At 37.3% G+C, this 21197-nt stretch overlaps 1 protein-coding gene across 1 annotated transcript in view; it reads left to right on the top strand.

Moving 5' to 3' along the window:
- palm2akap2 (PALM2 and AKAP2 fusion) overlaps positions 1-16109 on the top strand; it is a 144887-nt gene extending 128778 nt beyond the window's left edge. The window contains 10 exon segments of the mRNA XM_051929849.1: positions 6305-6419; positions 7342-7363; positions 8866-8963; positions 12011-12013; positions 13064-13141; positions 13143-13294; positions 13296-13540; positions 13543-13662; positions 13665-13742; positions 13745-16109. Of these exon segments, the coding sequence (XP_051785809.1) occupies positions 6305-6419; positions 7342-7363; positions 8866-8963; positions 12011-12013; positions 13064-13141; positions 13143-13294; positions 13296-13540; positions 13543-13662; positions 13665-13742; positions 13745-13821 (988 nt within the window). The 3' untranslated portion in view covers positions 13822-16109.
- The last annotated feature ends 5088 nt before the right edge of the window (positions 16110-21197 follow it).

Below are 21197 nucleotides of genomic sequence, written 5' to 3'. Positions count from 1 at the left end.
AATGGATTGATGGATTATTAAAATGAAAATAAAATTAATATTTTGAGATAGATTACTTTTAAGTACAACAAATATGACATTCATCCATTCTTTTCTGAACTCACTGTTTCCATTTCACCGACCATCACGGTAGGATCAAGCACATGGCAGGAAACAGCCATGGATGGAGTAGCAGTCTACTCACACAAACTCACCAAACTGCCCGTATGAGGAAACTGGGGCATGAGGAGTAAAACAAATACCGATTAACCTTAAATTAACTGTAAGTGGTCTGGTATTTAAACCCAGGTCTCTGAAGCTGTTAGACAGCAGCATTAACTAACTATTTTAGTGTTCTGTGGTCATTGTCGACACTGTTTACGGTCATATTACTTAAGGTCAATTCATTATTCTACCTAGCCATTGACAAAATGACACAGCTGACTGCAATTATTTGAAGAGTTGTCCTCATAGATTTGTCTGCACGGACTCCACATGTGCTTGCAAGCACAGCTATAAACACAAAAGAATACTTAAGAGCTATGGGAGGAGGTGTGGCTCTATAGACATCATTGTTCTTTTTATAAAGAGGCTCACAGTACAAATAACTTGTGAAGGAAGGCAGCAAATATACTTGATAAACACAAACCAAAGTGGCAAAACAAATGGAAAAATGTGAGAGACAAGTTCACTTAACCCCAAGAAAGAAAACAAATTGCAATTGCAAACTGTGCTGCAGCCTAAAGCTTTAAATTGTGGCATGAAAAGACAAATACACACAGCGACTTTTCTCAGAAATCTAACTCCACAGACAAACATTACGCTTACTTCATGTCCACTGGGAGCAGTCTGTAATCCCACATCATGACTATTGCATTATTAAACGTTCAATTTAGCGAGTCTTTACCAGACGCGCTCTTTGATGGATGTCACTGTTCAGCGCTTATTTCTTAGTAGGAATGCTGCAGATATGAATTCTATACAATATATAATTCTTTGACACCTTCCAATTACCTAAAAGTCAAGACGTTGCTATCTTGATCTGTCTTTAAACTGAACTGCTTCGGTCATAAGGAAGGCTTACTTCATTAAAGCAATCATTGACCTCCGTGAGCTAAACAATACAAGGAAACTTAAAAGGGAGGGTGAGAGCAAAACACCTTGTGGCTTTAAGCACTGGGAGGTTTCCTGATTGGCTTGAGTTACTGAAAACTGGTGCTTAGTGTCTACCCTGGGAAAACTGTGCTGTCCATTCTAATTTTGCCTTGTTCATCACGTCTGTTTCTCTAGTTTCCATTTATAAACTGCACAATTCTTAAAAGAGAAACCTAAATGCCCAAAAGGCAACAGGCAGGGTGCCCAGTGTTGTTATAACAATCAGTTAATCAATAAGACTACTGGGGCAAGGTGGTGTAGTGGTTAGTACTGTTGCTCCACTGATTCAGATATCCCAACCATTATCTTTGTGGATTTTGCACATCCTCCAAATTAATGTGTGGGTTTTTCCCAGGGTGCTTAGGTTTCCTTTTCATATTCTAAAGGTATGCATGTCTAATAACACATGTACACTGACGAGGTGAGAGTAAGCGTGGATGTATGCATCTTGTCCAAGGGTGGTTCCTGCCTTGTCCCCTGCAACCACGATAGATGGATGGATGGATGGATGGATGGATATGCTGACTTTCAATTCTTAAACAGTCCATAGTATCCTGTACCATACTCAGACTACCTGATGGCATCTTGGTACAGCGGTTACACCTGAGCACTTATCTATGTTGAAACTGTACCTTCTCCCACGTACACTAATTTTCCTTCTGTATCCCAGAATAGACGAATGCCTATGTCATATATGTTTTAGGCCATTTTAGTGTTGGTGGTGATACTTTCATAAACAATTTGAAAATGCAAGTATGGATGGAGCTTGTTTTCATTAAAGCGATTTTTAAATGAAAACGTAGCATGAATGTTGGATGAATCCTTAGAGATGTCACAGGCACTAACCACATCTAGAAGTTGAAATTGCTGGAAAAGTCACGTAGTGTGACACCAGCTTTCTTAGCCTGCTTTGTGATATTCTTCCACACAGCGATTACAATTTGCAAAAGGCTTCCTTTACACACAGACTGCTGTTTACACTAAAACCCCACCTACTCCAGTCACTGTAAAAGAACTTACAGTATATGCTATGCTCAGGAATCTGTGATACAAATTACTTCCTTCTACTTTTATTTTATTGTCACATAATATACTTGTGAAACATAGTAAACTTTGGCCAATCAAAGTGCACAAATCTGGAACATTCAAGGCTTTTGTATTACCTTTCTTCTGGTATCCTTTTGACTACCATTGTAGGTCATGTAAAAATGCTTCTCTTAAGAACAAATGCTTTTGGGGCAAATAAATATAAGACACAAATGGAAAAATGTAACGTTGACTTTTTTTGCTTTGTTTTGTTTTTACAATTTTGAAATACATGTATTTATGTAGAATGTGCATATTAAACTGTCATTCCTGATTTATTGCAGCACCATTTATGACGTGGATCTTCATAAAACAGCAAATGCAATTTCAGCAGTGAATTATGATGTACACATACAATATAAATATAAAACTTTCAAGAGTTGCTTTATTTTATGTAAAGTATTTCTTTAATTATTATTTCTCAATGACGTTAAGTTTGATACTCATTCAAATGATTCTATCATTCATAAACTGAATTGATAAAATTTACATGCTTGAATGAATTCATATGGAAATCAAAATAAGACTTTCCCATCCAAACCATTACAGCCTGTTTCAACAGGAATGAGAGGAGATAGTTATCCTTGGACCATAGCCAGTCTACGCCCTCCTACAAAGAATACTGTCGCCAGCCTTCCAGTTTCTCCTGGCTCGTACTTCTTTGGGGGCAGCTATTTTTTTAAATAAAGCCAATCACATCTATTCTTTCAGCCCTGATTGTGGAAACATCAGTACAGTAATTCTAAATTAATTTCAACCCCCAGCACCTGCTCCCAGAGCCAGGAGGTGCGAGACTTGTGGACACATTTACAAATTTGTTGTGGTGTTTCAAATTGTGCAGGCAACACTCCAAAGTAAGATGATATTCTAGGAACCGAGGTCAGCACAAAATCAATCATAACAAATCTACTCCGTGTTACAAGCTTAACACCTCCTCGCGTATTTCACTGATAACTTTATTATCAAGTTTCTTTGGACATTATAAAGGGTCTTGTTCTGCTGTTATATATATCAAGGTCATTATGATTATTATTGATCATATCATGAAATCATATTTATTTTACTGAATTATGCTATTAATTAATTTGTTGGTTTGTGAGGGAAAAAGTTGATTAGAAATCTTAAACTTATCATTAAAGATGCTACAGTATATAAAATAATTAGATTAGTTCCTGCCTTGTGCCCTGTGTTGGCTGGGATTGGCTCCAGCAGACCCCCGTGACCCTGTGTTTGGATTCAGCGGGTTGGAAAATGGATGGATGGATAGATTTCATTAATTGGTTGATTGAAGTACAAAACCATAAGCACTATTTTTTTTTTACACTTTTTTTCATTATCTATTCAATTTTCAGAAAATTGAAAATTGTAAGTCAGTGTAATAACAGTGTAACAGTGTAAGCCAGTGTTTGAATAGGAATTCCATTGTAAGGCACCAAATGATGGGCTAGTCATGCATGGTATAGCTCATACCACTGCATTGATTCTTGGGATTCTGGGTTCTTCCACCAGCTCAGTGGTAGACCAGCAACATCACTGTTCTGTTCTTTACTGGTGATTTAAAAAAAAATGCCTATATTCTTTTCAAAGCACCTACATGAAGGAGTACTATTTACCATAAAAAGATAAGAAAAAGTGACTGTTCCGTTTTAAGTTAAGGTTTTCTGAACAGCTTCTGTTTTCAACACAGCAATCCTTATGTAAAATGAGTGTTGTCAGGGACTTAACAGCACAGTGTTTAACAAGGCCTCCTTGCAGCTCCAAAGTCCTTGAATAAATTGCCACTGCTTAAACAGTATCTTGATCCCACACACAACTTCCCGCCGAAACACTGAAATCTTTTTCCTTTCAGTTGGGTTGACTGCCTGTCAACTCTTAATTGGCCTCTTGTATGCACTACAGTGGACAGATGTCCCTTCCAGGGTTTATTATTGCCTTAAAACCACTGCAGGCAGAATAAACTCTGGCCGCTTACAAACCTGCAAACATAACATCATATTTTCAGACGCACTTCAATTCCAATTTGTGGATGTCCAGAACCTAACCTGTCAGCGTCAGACAAATGCTTGGAACTAAAGTAGGAGAGAACGGCAATCATATGCTATACCCACTCACACACACAGTTATGTGAGGTTAATTTAGAATAGCAAATTAACTGAACACGCACATCTTTGGGGATGTAGGAGGAAAACAGAAAAACTCAGGAAGTGAAAAAATCTACAAACTATGACTGGGCACTGGATTCAAATGCAAGATGCTGGATTAATTAGGCAACTGTGCTAACTAGTGTACCACTCCTATCTGTCTATCCCCAGGTTATATTACATATTATTTACAGTATACTGTATGCCAGAGGTAGGCAAAGTCCATCCTGGAGGGCGGTATAGGCTGCAGGATTCTTCTTCTTCCAACCCAGTTGCTTAATAAGAAACCAATCCTTGCCAATAACAGATCCTATTTAATTTTATGGCGTGTTAGTGTTTTCATTCTGCTGTGTCAGGTCATTTTTATATTGTAGTTTTGTTTTTTTTTCATAGGATATCATCCAAATGATTTGTAGCCTGAAGCGAATGAGTACTTTTCAGTCCTTTACTTTTTTTCTGTTCAGCTTCCTTCCAAATATTTTCTTAAACCAGGCAAATACACACATGTAAATGGAAATAAGTTAGATGGGGAACTGTTGGTTACCTCATCTTTAGCATCTTACTGCTAACACGGAGCAATTAAAAAATAGTGAATGCAGCTCTTTTATAGTAAAATAAGCAATTAATGGTGGGGAATCTTAACATCTTTAATCTTAAATATGCCACTACAGAAATAAGTGCTTCAACAGCAATAATTTACTAAGTGGAAACAAAAAAATCACAGTCTCTACAGCCCTCCAGGAGAGAACCTTGTAGACCCCTGCTATATGCAATCAGATACAAGGTAAAAATTTGATTCAGGACTACCGCATAACCTTTGGTCCTAAATGTTATCTTCATTTCAGCTAACCTGGCCAGTGCTTCTGCTTGAATTGCCAAGCAGTCCATTAAGGAAATATCTTAATGATTTTTCAAGAACATAACAGTGTCAACAAGATTTAAATGGCTTTGTTGTTCTGTTTTGAGTCGCTCTTCCTTTTTGGCCTCTGCTGATGAAGAGGAAACAGCTGTATTGCCTGTCAACCCCCACATATACATTTCAACAGTAACATACCCTAGACATAAGTGGTATTTCCCTGGAATGCACTATTATGAATAATACATTTACTGTATAAAGCATATTTGATATGTTGAGTGCAGCTCCCCAGGCTTTATGATAATTATAGTACCACTTACCCAATACACCTTACAAATATAAACATCTTCTTCTTCTTCTTTCGGCTCCAGTTAGGGGTTACCACAGCAGATCATCTTTTTCCATATCCTCCTGTCCTTTGCATCTTGCTCTGTTAACACATACAAACATATATATAATTAAAAACAGATACTAGCATCATACCAAAACTTATCATTTAAAGGGCAATCAAGATTAGATAAACAGACAGATAGGAAAGACAAACAAAGATAATCACAACACTGGAGGGAGGCAACATGTTGCATGTTGATTAGCCTATAAACCTATAAACATCCCAAAGACTTTCAAGTTAAGTTAATAAGCATGAGTTGAATGTACTCCTCCATGGATACATCCAGATGGATGGATAGGTAATATTATTATTACACATTTAGCAATCACATTTATCAAGGACAGAATAAATGATCAATATACACTGCAACTAACTATTGACAGGAATTTTATTTTATTATTAAAGCAATGCTTGGCTCAGGGTTACACGTTTAGTCACAAGTAGTCTTGGGGGTTTTAAGTCCATTGCTTAAGCCACTACATCAAACTACTTGCTTGCACACTTCTAAACTGTTTTCTCTAACTACATGACTCTGGATAAGTGCTGTTTGAAGCTTCCCAGTTTATTTTTGGATACAGGCCCCACACATTTTTCCCCCACAAAGGGTAACTGACTTAAAACTGCTGTCAATATGGTATGATTCCATCACAATCTGAGTGCTAAACATTCAATTGTTTTTTGTCTTTTTCTCCACAGACTGGAAAGTGAAATTGAGCACCTTGAGAGAGAAGAATCCCAGATTTCTGCCAAAGAGCAAATTCTCAGAGAAAAATTAAGAGAGACAGAGAAATCCATCGAGGATTTACAAAAGGTATGCGAACAGACTGGTAGCTATAAATAGAGGTTGCATTTTATATCAACTCGGTATGTTTCTGTCATTACTCTTCTCCAGCCTAACTTTGTACTGTTGCAGTATTTTACATTTCTGCTGGAACTGGTATCTTATTTTTCACTCATTTTTGTATCCATCAAAAGTTGGAGCTTATCACAGCTAAAATAGGACATAAGAAAGGAACAACCCTGGCCAGGGACATGTCCGTCACAGGGCAAACACCCACACATCCATACCACCACCCTAAGACCAATTTAGCATCGTCAATTTACCTAACCGGCACGTCTTTGGACAGTGGGAGAAAACTTGAGCACCTGGAAGAAACCCACACAAACATGGGGAGAACATTCAAGCTCCACACAGGGAAGACCCAGGGCTCAAACCCTGGTCTCCTTACTGCAAGGCCAGCAGCGCTACCACTGCGCCACTGTACTGCCCAGGGATGAAAATCTTGAGAGATTTATTAGTTACATTTAATTAACCTTTTAATTTTTATTTTAACTACTATTTTGTATTGAATTACACTAAATTATTACTATAATTAAAAAAAACCCTTCTCATACAGTAGACACCCAAACTTTTTATGCAATGTGGGCTAAAGTCAGTTCTGGGGTGCCTCTAGGATTAGGGATCTTTAAGATTAAGCTTCATTAGTTTCATACTAGATCCACCCCAGCCCCTGTCAAATAATCTTGTATAAAAATAAAACACGAAAACTTCCAAGAGGGAAGTAAATAAATCATTTTTATAGACACTGTATATGGATGTTAAACAAAATGTATGATACAGACTTCAATTAGTCTCTTCAGTTGCTCTGTTGACTTGTGAAATCTGTCCACACTGATTTTTATTTTTTTTTTCTGTCCACACTGATTTTTATTTATTTATTTTTTTTTAACAGAGTATCTTGAGGACAGATGGTGGTAAGCATACATTTACATTTGATTGATCCTTAAATTTTGGATATACACCAATTCTGTTATTACTCAGACTCTACAAATGTTTTACATTATATATACATATATATATATATATATGTATATATATATATATATATATGTATATATATATATATATATATACACACACACACATATACATACTGTACATAATGCATATATGTAGATATACTGCATATACATGTATATATGTGTGTGTGAATGTGAGTGTTTGTGCAAACTGGCACTTAGTTGTTGGAGCAGGAACCACCTTTGTAGGAAAAATAAGTAACCAATCATTTTTCTAAGATAGGTACAGTATTAGAAAAGTTAATGTCATTATCAAACCTGCATAAGTCAGTTAACCCCTATCCCATAAACATTAGCTGCAAGGCAGAAATCAACACTGGGTAGAGTGCAAGTCCATCGCAGGAGAAATTTAGAATTGTCAATCAACCCTGCACTCTTTTATGGACGAGGGAGAATGACCAGTGTACCCAGAGAAAAACCCACAGACATTCAGAGAACAAGAAAACTTCATGACCAGGCATGGGGCCACTGTGCCACCATACCATTGTCTCTCTGTAATATTTTTTTTATTTTTTGGGAACACCTGCAACCATAATGGTAACCCAGAACAACTGATACAGAGTAGAATAGTGGCATCAATCTGGAATAGGAATAAACAGCTTCAGGACATGAATGATTACTATCACATATGCAAAATGCTTTGGTTCCTGCTTTACACCTGGTCCAATTATAATAAGTTTTGCTTGCCCACCATTTGTAATTATATTTAGCTAGGAAATAAATAGATATGACAGAGTACAAAGTGGCACCTTGTCAAGGGCTGTTTTCTGTCTTGCACCCGTCGATGCTGTCTTGCTCTCTTTACTGAAATAAGCAGGTTTAGAATTTGGATGGATGTTTTCAGGTGAGCCACCCGGCTAACCTTATGTGACAAGATGAGTGAAAGTGCTCAACTCTCTCTGTGCTGTATTAAGGCAAAGTATCACAAATTCCTCTACTGATTCACTTGACTATAAGGTGCTTTAGAGATTATATATATATATATTTATATATAAATCACTTCTGATAAAGAAATAAATCTAATTAGCTCAAGTGAATCAGAAGTGATGCAGATCCTTCATAGAAGAATGGATTTCATTCTGGGCTAAACAGCCAGTCACTTCTCTGTGGTGACTGAACCACTTGGACCATTTCCCCCCTGCCTCAGCGAGACTATTGAACTCGAGTCACACGGCTGTGACTCCACACTTTGCTGATTTTTATCCACCTATTCAGCAGCAATCCTCCCAGCTGCGTGATCTCATTGTTCCCTTTAGTTTACTGTCACAAGGTTTTGCTGCCTAAGCAGTGGGGCTGCCTCAGAGAGAGTGGGTGGGGGTGGGCACAGGGTGGCAGTGGGGATCTAGCTGCACTGCTGAGTGCTAAAATAGTTCCTCTTATCTTCTGTTTGCTGACAGATGCAGTGAATTACGTTTATTCCCAAATTCCTGACATCTCTGAAGTTTACTGCCAAAGGCCCATGGAGACATCAGCAGACGAACGATTGCAGAGAAAGGCTGGTAAGTGACTGCAGGAGATGGTGAGAACATCACAGCAATCTGTCTCACTGTGACAAGAGCATGTAGGAGTGCATGTCAGACAAGACACGCTGCAGCGCAGAGACTTTGTCAGACTGATAAAATGTGTTGCTCATCATGTACACCTGAAACAGGTGGCCACTTCAAAAACAGAACAAAAAAAAAAGAGAGTGGGAGTGTGATTGTGATGTTCATTAATCCGACTTGAGCCTGGGCAAATTCACAAAATCTCTGTCAAAAGAAATGGTAGGACTTTTTTTTAAACTTTTGAGGTAGCTGCTTTTTCTACCATTATGCATTTATTGATTTTCTGACATTATATTAATCACAAAGATCGTTCCTTTTGGACTTCTTTTGTTGCTCAGCTGTATGTATCCATCCATCCATCCATTATCCAACCCGCTGAATCCGAACACAGGGTCACGGGGCAGCTGTATATAATGTACAGTATATACAGTAGGTATTTCTTTGATGTTCTGGTGGTGTTGCTGAGAGTGGAAGTGCTTTGTGTTTTGTTTATATTGTTTATGCGCTGCAATTATTACATGTTTTTCAGTTAATAGACATTTTCATTCTGTTTAAAAGTATTTGGTCTATTAAATTCATTATTTACTATTGCAATAAGGAGCAAGAAGTAAAAGGTCTTAGTTTTGGTCTCACCCATATACTTTACAGGGTGGCACATTGGTGCCGTGGTAGCGCTGCTGCTGACTCCCAGTTAGGAGACCAGGGTTCACGTCTCAGCTCCTCCCTGTGTGCAGTTTGCATATTCTCCCTATGTTTTTGTGGGTTTCCTCCCACTGTTCAAAGATGCGCACTTTAGGTAAATTGCAGATGATATATTGTGTGTTTCAGATGTGTGTGTTTGGACTGCGATGGACTGGCACTCTTGCAAGGGTTTGTTCCTGGGTTGTGACCTATTTAAAGGGTTAGAAAATTATATGACACACACTTTAGATCACATTATCCCTGAGAAGCATCTGTACAAATCTGTATAGTTCCCAGTAATCGGTGTGGAAAAGCATATTTAGTGGTACATAGCATTTTGCTTGTTTTTATTAAGAACAGTGTACTCAGGTTTGTAGTTTAGGTGAGCGTGATAGCATGGCTGGGTGGCCCAGGGATGTTGATAAAGAAATTGAATTCATGTGCAGATCAGTCAGCCCAGCAGGTTTCCTGTTTAGAGCTCCATGGATTATAATGAAGGCACCCACATCCATAATTGTATAAAAGAACATGAGCAGGACAGATAGGAGAAAGGAAGAAAAGTCAGAAAGATTGGATGTTAAACCAGAAGGAAAAAAAAATGATGGAGGAGGCAGGATCCTGGCAGAGAGGGTGCTGTTGTGCAGAGGCAAGTGGTTGGGAAGTGACCCTGTGTGGAGCTCATGGGGCAGGGTCGCTCTTTCTGAGTGTCCAAGGAGCAGGAGCAACAAACTGTTCTGAGTGACTCCTGGTGAATGGCAAGGGATGGCAGTAGGAAAGAGGTGCAGGGCTCACAGGCTTCAGTTCTTTCTGCCTAGGGATGATGGTGGGAACTCAAAACAAACTGAAGGATAACTGCTCTTGCCGGCCAATGTCTCCCCTTGCTGTGGAGACCTTAAAGCTAAACAGAGGAGACGTCAATCTGAATGGACGCATTGCAGCTCATGAGGTTTTTTTATGGACAGGTCCGTGACTGTGTTTTAACCTATTTATGGGATTATTTATTTATTGGATTTTAATCTCCCACAGTACAAGGAACCATGTTTTTAAATGAAATATTTATTTATTTATTTGACAGACTGCACTGTACTTTGTTTGGACACTATGTTTGAACTCTATTTGAAAAGAAAAGCGCTAAAAGCACTTTGTACCATTCCATCCTCTGTATGCTTCTGTCCTCATTGAGCAGTCCATCTTGGTTATGTCTATCAATGTCCTAGGTTCAACAGGAGGTATGCCGGTTGCAAGCAAACCTGGAATCACAGTAATTGGGTGATGTCTGTACATTCATCTAGAGTATACATGGACAGTATATTTTTCAATGTAGCCATTAGAAATGACATTCACCACCTCCCACAAACACTGCGATTAGGTTGCTCAACCAAAATTCAAATAACACACAATCTGAACCAATTAATTCAAACTATGTACACTTTTGGGACTCATTTACAGCTGCCATAAAGCAAATGATTCAACATATCCTACTCTGACAGTCTCAGAGAATTAACCCGGCTTAGACTCAACCAGAAGAGGCAGAATGGGGACCTAATCCTGGTCTTCAGAATACTCAAAGGCATCGATAGAGGCATCAGTCAAAATTCTTTCAACTAAATGGGGAACCAAGTACACATGAACATAAGTGGAAATCAAGGGGAAGTGCATTTTAGACTGAAGCTAAGAAGTACTTCTTTACTCAATGAGTTGTGGGAATCTGAAACAAACTATGGAGTCATGTAGTTAAATTAGAAACCCTGGCAATCTTTAAGAGGTATCTGGATGAGATATTAGGACAACTTAACTCTAGCTAAACAAATGAGTCTGATGACTGATTTAACAAGTATAGTAACCATGGCACATGGCTACCTGTGCAGACTTGGAATAACAGTGCCGTCACATGGGTGTTCCCTCCTGCCACTTAAAGGGGAACGGTCACATCTTTTAATAGCAAAATGACTCTCTATTACGTTGGAGCTTTGGAAACAAAAAAAAAAAAAAACACTGAATGAAATGGTGCAGCTCTTTTCATATAAACCAACAGAAAAAAAGTGAATTGGCAGTGTCACTGGTCAAGTAGTGAGTTGTAGGAAGAAGTCACATCCAAAGAATCAATATGGAGGCATGGACTTAGCCTTGTATAGCCAGCCTGCAGCCTAACTGCTTTGTACAAAAAACTGCTGCTTTGTTTCATGATGCAATATTTTCAAATTTTCTACATGAAACAGTATAAAATTGTGACATTTTCTCTTTAACAGACAATGCTTCTTGAGCACCTGTTCCTAACAAAAATACATGAAACACTTTTAATAAGGCAAAGATATAGCCTGTGACATGATTTTAGTTTACATTATCGTTTCACCACGAAATGCTAAGACGAGCCTCTGGAGGTCTTTTCTGACCACTTCTATCAGACAATTCAATGCTTCCTCCCGATGTACTCATTAAGTTCATTTTGAAATATCTGCATAATATACATTTATTTATTTATCTGCTGATTGATTTATTGATTGGCTGTATTATTTGTCCTACAAACCTGTATCCTTGCTTTTTATGTTTCTGCTGCTCCATGCATCTGAATTTCCCCATGGGATTAATAAATGTAAGAGCCAATCTTAGAAAGTTAAAGTTTTGAGTTAAACTCATATTAATGCTTGCTTAATTTGAATAGAATATAAATTTCTTTCATAGTCATAACTTATGGTATTGTCTTTCCCCCCTAGAAGTTAGCAAGAGATAGAACCCTCTTACTATAAACTGAGAAACGGTGGGATAATAAGCTCAGTTGTTGTTTAGAACAGGTCCCAGTAAAGAGGGACTTGATAAACCCATTTTAAGTTTAGAAATGGGATAAAGCATACAGTTTTCTGACCGTTTTGAAATGGGTCAGAAATTATAACTGTTTAGTAACGATTTTAGATGTAACAAGATTAAGTTTTAGAACTAAATTTTTCTTATTATAATTTTTCCTTTTTTTGTTATTTAAATTTTCTTTTTTGTGTGAACTGTTTTACTTCGAAAACTTAACTAAACTTTTAAAAATGAAGATATTTTTGTCTGTGGAATCATTTCTGCGTGTCAGGCTTTTGTTGAATCCCATTTATTGAGTTAGAGCTGCAGAATTTTGGAAACTTTGGAAATACACAGCTACAATAAAGTTTATTTAATCTAATGCATAAATGAAACCATTTTATGAGAAATGTATCCTCCACATTGTTTTGTTATCAGACAGAATGTCATTTTTTTAAGTTAATAGTTATTAATGATGAAACTGAGTTGAATATTGATTATGAAATATGATCAAAATTTGCCATCCCAAGTCTTAAAAATGTGTATGTATTTAATTTTGTAAATTTTTTTATTTCTGTGTCTTCCAAAGCAATGGTATGCCATGGAAATCAATGTGGAGAAAGACAGACAGACAGGAGAGACTAAGATCCTTTCCACTTCGGCTGTAAAATCCAGAAGGCATCCATCACAGAGGTGTCAAGTTTACGATGATGGCACCCAAAGTGGTGTACGAAGTTAAATCTGCAGGAACGACGACACTGGAAAATGGTGTTCACCCCTGGAGCTCTTCTGATGTAGATGAACTCATGCAACGAGTGGGACAAGACACAGATAAGAGGCGGTTCAGAGAGAGTTACCGTCTCTCCTCGAGGTCAAGCGAATACTAGCAGCGGCAATCCAGGCGTACAGGTGGAGCAGATGGTTCACAAAGAAGCCAAGCTGGAGATGATACGTAATCAAGGCAAGGGCATCTCTGAGAATCCCAGCTGTGGGTTTCGACGAGGTGACCTGAAGTACCCGAAGCCACATCCGAGAAGCCTGGTCACCATGATCTTCCTGGGCTACCACATGTGGAGGATGAAGAAGAAACCAAAAAATTGCTAGGCTACGATGGCACCATCAAAGCGGAGATTGTCCTGATCGATGAAGATGATGAAAAGTCACTGAGGGAGAAAACTGTCACAGATATTTCACTATGGACGGCAATGCAGCTGACCTAGTCTCCGGTCGGCCTTTGTCAGACACTACTGAACCTTCCTCTGAAGGAAAGATGAAGTTCAGCAAAGGAGCTCCCCAACAGCAGGTATTCAAAAGAAAAAACGTTGTCGGTGCTGCACTGTCATGTGACCACTTCTACTTTCTTCCTAGGAGCACATTCTTCAGCCTCCTCTGCTTTAACCTCACCTTGTACTAACAGCACCTCTACTACCGTGACCTGGAAAGTGCGTTTCCTGGTCTCTTAGACTTCTGAAATGCTCCTTCCCCTTCCCTTTCCTTTCCTTTCCTTTCCCTATTCCCCTCATCTGTCCCATCCTCAATCCTGTGAAATATTAAACGATGGGTAGAGAAGGAAATTGTACACCTTCAAGGGTACCATGAGAGGTATTTTTTTTTACTTTACTGAAATAATCAATTAGAGAAAAAAGTCACACAAAACCGTTAACCAGACTATCAATTAAAAAAAAAAATAAAGATTTGATATAATATGGACATGTAGAAGCAACAATGATTGCTAATGAGAAAACAAATTTATATTGTCTCCTAACACCCTGAGATTTTCACATATGTGTAAATGTACCTACCAAAATGGCACTGCACAACCAGAACAGGCCGGGCATAACAACAGAATTTAGTTTAAAAAAAAAAAAAAAAAAAACATTTCAGGTGATCCAGAATCCCAATGTACGACCCAACACTCTCAAACAGTGTTAATCTACATCTGCTTTTATAGCTTCCTTAACTTAAATAATTGTGAATCAAACAAAACTCTAGAGTAACTCTGTGTGCATAGATCAATGTGCATTTCACACTTTGTTTAGTTTGCTTCCATTTTTGATACATGACTCAATTTTTTATACACATCTTACTGGTAGCCTTACAATATATATATATATATATATAAAGTGACACATTTATACATGTTGGAGTAATGTTTATTTTCTTTGCCAATTTAATCCAAACAACCTGCTAACATGATAAAACAATGACCTCTTGTCAGATTATGGTAGCAGAAATACAAGCACTTACCATACCAGCTCAGTTTGGGTGCTTGTGCCTATTCTTCAAATTATTTTTTAATGTGTGATCAATCAACTGAAGTTTTTTACTTAAATATGCTGTTGTATTTCAAAGTTATCGTGTTTACTTATTTGGAGATAATTCACTATTAAGTGCTTGGATTTTCTACACTTTCAGCATGGAGTTTTCACACTACTTTTCTAAAGGCCTCTATTATAAAGACAGCAATGTCAATCTTCTGCACAAGTTTCTTCAGTTTCTCTTTTATTCTTTGTGATATCAGAGGAATGGTAGATTGAAACATGGGAGGATGTGCAAGGATTTATGTGTCAATCATAAGCAGACTGCATTCTGCATTCCTACTGCCACTTGGAGTTAGACGGATGCTCAGCACTTCCTAACTCTTCACTCTCTTCTTTTTTCAAAACAGGGTTTTCGCAAGGTTATGGTAGACGTTTTAGCCACTTCCAAACCTCTGGAGTGTGCCTTTAGTAACTTAGGCCTTTCTTCAGTACTGAGATACTGACCAACCACATGATGGGCGATCCTCTTAGTGGGCAGACACCTGAGGTGACCTTATGTGTAGTTTACAATATTAACTAGACTGGTGCTGAAACCTCTGGAATATGCATAGCTGGTGAGGAAGAAACTGCAGCCAATGAGCTAAATTCTTAGATTTGTACTTACTGGTAATATGAAGATATAATTACCACACCTTTTAGCATAGTAAAATGTAAGTAATTCCTTAATTAGCCATAATGTTTATGCATTACCACAAAATCCATTTGATCATCAAACCTCCCTACTGCTGAGATTTTGTCTGTGACTCACCATCATGCAGAGTCAAGTGCCGCTCTGTCCCATCCAGCAGTCGTTGTTGTATCTCATCTGTTCCTTTAGCTGATTTCTCCACCAGAGGGAGCTCTTCCATGAGTTTACATATCTCTGTGGAGTCCCTTTGACAGTATGTGAAAAGCAGATGAGTTAACACCTATACAGTTCATAATGAATGTCCTTTAATGGGACATGTTGGGCTTTCTGGCTCCCTTGTGAAAATGTTCCCTACTGGTAGCTCCAACCGAATTAAAAAAAGCCAGAAAATATCTCATTCAAAGAAGAAGACTGACAGATGGACAAATTAAAAGCACAACACAACTAAGACAATAAACCCTTGTAGATTTTCAAGACCCTAAATGTACTGGGACTGTTTGTCCTGTCCTGTCTGTGATGGAACTTGCCAGTTTTACCAGTCACACTCGTTCACCTTTCTGCTGCCCCTAAGATTAGTGCTGTACCTTTTCAATTGACGGTAATGGCTGTATTACAGCCCCTGGCCTATGCACCCCTGAGCTATAGTATGCTCTAAGGAACCAGGCATTTTCCTGGACCGCCTTCAAATTATTGGGCTAGTACCCAGAGTGGCATGCCACCGCTGTTTTGGGGAAGAGCCATTCTTGGCCTGATGTCTTTTCTTTCCTGCCGCTGTGCTGCATGGGCCTTTTTCATGGGGTTGGGCAATGAGTTATAATACGTACAAAAATAAATTTTAGCAGAAAAAAAATACGCTAGTGTGTGTGTTTACATATTATACATTTTCTTGTCTTTTGCTTGTTTACAATTTAAAAAAAAACAAAATTTCTTAAAAATTTTAATAAACAAAAACCAGAAAACAGGAAAATTAGCATTATAATATTACAATTTGCACCTGACCAACTTGCTTAATTTCTAGTTTTTTTTTTTTTTCTCAAGTAAAGACAGTTAAAAATAATACTGCCCAGCACCTATAGAAGTTATCTTCATACGTAATTGAAAGAAATCGTTAATTTTCTGGAATGTGCCACCACAGTTAAAAAAAAATATAATTGTAATGTGTTCATATTTATAACCATGGTGAACTGCTTCAAGTAAGATTAGCACTTTGAGTTTTGTTTAATTTTTTTTAAAGAAATGTGACTTTGTGTACATAATGCATTTGCAGTGCTGATTTTTCAATTGTTGTCTTACACTGGAAATCGTTACAATTGTTATAAAAAAGTGACCCTCTGTACGCTTTCCTGTTTTTGGCAGAACTTCAACTTAACAATAGGGAAACAGGCAAAAAAAAAGTCTGACAAATCTTAAAGGAACAAATTTTGTATTAGAAGAAAATAAACTCCTTAAGTTTATTATCATTATTATTATTATGATGACTACTACTTTTAGGTAGAATAGGAAAGGTGAAGTGAACCATCATTGAATGTAGACAGCCTTAATTACATGTTAGAATCGAAAAGAAATATTTATTCTTTGCATGGATTGAAAAAAAGTCTTTTATTAATGTAAGTCTGTGAAATGAAGGATGAAACTTACCTGGATATGACCAGCGTCATGGCTCCATGGATAACACCAACGACTTTAAAGACCCCTGAGACCTTGAGTCATGTCTAACAGTATTAATCGCGTTCCTCCACCAAATATCCAAATGAATTACTGAAGCATGTAGCAAATACAGTGTAGGTCTGTACATAAAATATTTATATACTCTATGTCTATGTACACGTAGCTTAAAATGCCCTATATTATTTATGTAAACATAAGAAGAATTCTATAAAATTACGAAGCTATATAATGTTTACAAATTAATTTAAACAATAAAATTGTATAATATATTTTTCAATTATTTTGGTGTACTGTTAACATTTACTATGTCCACCTGTGATCTCACTGTTTATAACTCTGGTTGACTTATAGCCAGCCTAACATGCCCACCTTTCTTAATTGCATTTGTGTTGTTAGAACCTATTACAACAACATTGATAACTGAAAGTCTACTATACTTTTTAAATGTTAGGTTTTGTTTTTTATAGCATTAGCTGATTTTCTACACAACTTAAAATGGTATTAAATCAGGAAACAAAGCAAACTTAGATTAACAGAAAAATGAAGACACTTTTCTAGGTACTTGTGTCTTAACCAGGACCTGCCCTGCTTCACCTATGCTATGTGTATATCTTTACAACTCTTTCTTACTTTGTATTTTTTAGTAAATAGTCTACAACAATCAAGTTTACATAGAGTGTAGTACTTGTGGACAGCTTTGAACACAACAGAATCATTCATTTGGACATGGCAGCTTTAGAGACCCAGCGAATGAATGAATGAGTTTTAAAAGCACTCCCTCCAATCCTAATGTGGCATTTGAACTTTCCTCCTTATTGAAAGGGGATTTATTTTGGATGTAACTGAAAGCTAGGCTATGCTTTTTTAAAAAGAGTTTGTGGCAATATTCATTTAATCTGGAAAATGTTTGCATTTTTCTAACAAAGTGGCATTTTTTTCTTTTCTTAATAATGTTCTGTGTGAAAATATGTATTTACATCAGGAATTAATAGTTTTATTTTTCCCTGAATTACAATAACCTTTCAATGAAAGGCAAAGAGTATTTATTACTGTTTAAATGAAGGCTGGGTAGTGTGGGAGGTGTCCAAGCTAAATTAAAGGCAGACAACTGCAATCAGGATGGTGATCTTACTTGTTTGGAAAAGTATTATTTTCTATGTAATACACAGTATACAGTGTATATTCATTTAAGTGTGGAAATTAGGTGATGATGATGATGTGTTATTTTTACATTATTGCCTTAGGAATAGTTCAACAATAAGAAAACTGTGTCTATACAACAACTTGTACTGAGCTTTAAATATTATCCGACTTAGAAGGTTTTTGGTGGCAAATTATAGAACAATAAGCGTGTGAATAGTTTAACCCCCTACATTCAGTTCATCACTTCACATTTGAAGTTTATTTATTTCACTTTTGTTTTAATGCTTTTCTTTAAAATATACAATTAACCTAAAAGAATACCTGTCAAAATTTAGGAGTAATTCATTAACCAGGCTAAAGCTCTACATTAAGGCATTTGATAATGTTATGAAGCCGAAAGCACGCAAGCCACAGGTCAGTTAGACCAGTCAATAGTGACACTTCTGGACTGTAGCAATAGACATGGAATAAACGACATGCAGAAATGTAATAACAGGAGGACACCATTCAGTTCATAGCACTTGCTTAGTTAGCAAAATAGCTAATGTGTCCCAGTATCTCATCCAGACAGTTTAACTTTTGTCAGGGTTCCAGTAATCACATACCAGATTCCAGTAAGTACTTGTCCAATAAAAAAATAACTCAGCTAAATGCAAACAATTGAGTACCGTCTTATAAAACAACAAATTTCACAGAGACACTTTACTTTTAATATAGGAACTGGTCCTAAAACCCTTATGTGTTCAATTATGGTCCTGTCATAGTTTACAAAATGGATGTCATTTGCTTATCAAATAAAATTAGACAGGCAGACAGACAGACTTTCTTTCCATATTGCTTCTTGATCAAAGGCCAACTTGTGCATGTGCATAAATATTCATGTGCCATGTACAGGTTTTTCATTATTTCTTCAAGGGGTTTTCATTGAGGATGCTGAACTTCCTCCTATTATATATCACAAAGGCATGTGAGGTTACCTGGTAATTCTAAATCTGCCCAGTGGGGTTGTGTTCATGAGTGGGCAGCGAGATGAACCGGTACCTCACCCACAGTTGGGTCCCTGTCTTGCACCCAATGTGCCAAAAATGGCACTCAATATGTGGCCCTGAATTGGATTAAATGGGGTCCAAAGTGTTAGATTATGAAAAAAGAAGTAGACATTTCAGAATTCACTTTGCATGGCTCTGTTTTTCCTCTTTACTCAGTTTTCTACATTTAAATAACGATTTATAGCTAAGAGTTTAAGCCATCTTTCTTTTAAAGATGATAGGTATTACACAGGACAACAATGGTTAGCACCAAGGCCTGTATTTTTTTGTCTAGGGTTGATTTCTAGCTTATGATCAATGCAGTCAGGACAGGCCTCCACTATCTGCAGCTCTTTATTGAACTAAGTTGGACATTGGTTAAAAAAAAAAAAAAAAAGATGGATTGCTAAGTAGGATGGTACAGTTTTATAGTGGTGGTGCTGCTGTCTGACTGTATGGCGACCGGGGTTTATGTTACAGGTTCTCCCTGTATCTGTGTAGGTCTCCCTGCGTGCTAAAAAAGGTTTACAGGGTGAGAACATAAATACAAATCCTAGTTTGCTGTGTTTTGCTATCACAGAAAGAGTAGGGACCCTTAGTTCATGGCCCAGATGGGCAGTAACTCAAAACTAATAATCCATTTACTTTCAAAACTTTGAACAAAACCACCCAAAAATCCCACTTGTAGAATCATAAATCTCAATAAGTCAAACTTTTTGGCCTAAAGATCATAAATTACATAGGCACTCCAGATTAAAGGATGGCAGCAAAAAGGGGCTTACAGCCCACCCTCATCCTCTACCCTCCATCTCATATCATCATTGCTATCATTCAGAAACTCCACCAGCTTGACTCACTGGTGAATTCCAAACATATCACTCAATAATTTTGCTCTTCTACTCTTGAACAAATGGGCTTGTAGGCATTTCTTTGAATTTGTTGGCTTTCTCATGTCTGCTTTAAAGCTGAAACTTAGAACACGGGGGGGGATTCAATGTATCATACAACTTACTCAATACTAATGAAAAGATGCAATCATTACATTTGTAGTTTAATATCTTAAAAAAACTGCAATTAAGTGAATGCATTATGGCAATGCACTGCATATTTAAAATGAACATTTTAAAACATGTTTTATCCAGTTAGGATAATGGGGGGGCCACAGCATAACTTAAGGATGAGTAACACTCTGGTTAGCATGCCAGCCCACTGGGTTATTTCATGAGAGTGTGTGCATGTGTGTCTGTCCTGAGTGTGTTACTTGCCTTGTGCCCTGTGATTGCTGGGACAGACTCCAGCTTCACAGTGAAACTGCTTAGGATAAAATTGGTTTAGAAAATGGATGGATGTATAAATATTTCTACAATTTCATCCATCTCATCAGGCTGATTTTTACTAGTAGGCAATCACAAGGAGGCCGAGCCTACACTGTCAGCACTGGCCACAAGCACAAAAAGCATCAGCCTTTATTTCTATAGAATGTTTCTGTGTTGGGGGGGCTTTATAACAACATGTTAGAGTACAATTGTTTATTAGCCATCCTTTTATTTAAAAGCACCTCATTTTAAAACAGAGGGTACTGGACTATTTGTTTTCTACACAGGCTTGTTAAAAATCACAAAGAAAAACATCTGATGGTTAAATATGTGGCACTCTCTTTTTATATGGTATCTTTTGGTACTCAGCATCACCCCAAGATCCTTTACAACTACAAAGCTGTAGCACAATTTCTTATAGCAGCTTATTTCAACACAGGCTTTTAAGGGAGGACCTCTTTAAGGTTACATAATGAAGACCTATGAGGATTCAAAGTGTAACTCTGTGTCTAGATACCAAATCAAATTTTATTTGTGACATACAATTACACACAGAGTACAATATGTAGTGAAATGCTTAGTTGCTAAGCTCTAAGACTATGTATTAGGAAGAAGAATG

This window comes from Erpetoichthys calabaricus, chromosome 7 (assembly GCF_900747795.2).
Source record: "Erpetoichthys calabaricus chromosome 7, fErpCal1.3, whole genome shotgun sequence".
NCBI lineage: Eukaryota > Metazoa > Chordata > Cladistia > Polypteriformes > Polypteridae > Erpetoichthys > Erpetoichthys calabaricus.
This window is presented reverse-complemented; position numbering and strand designations above follow the sequence as displayed.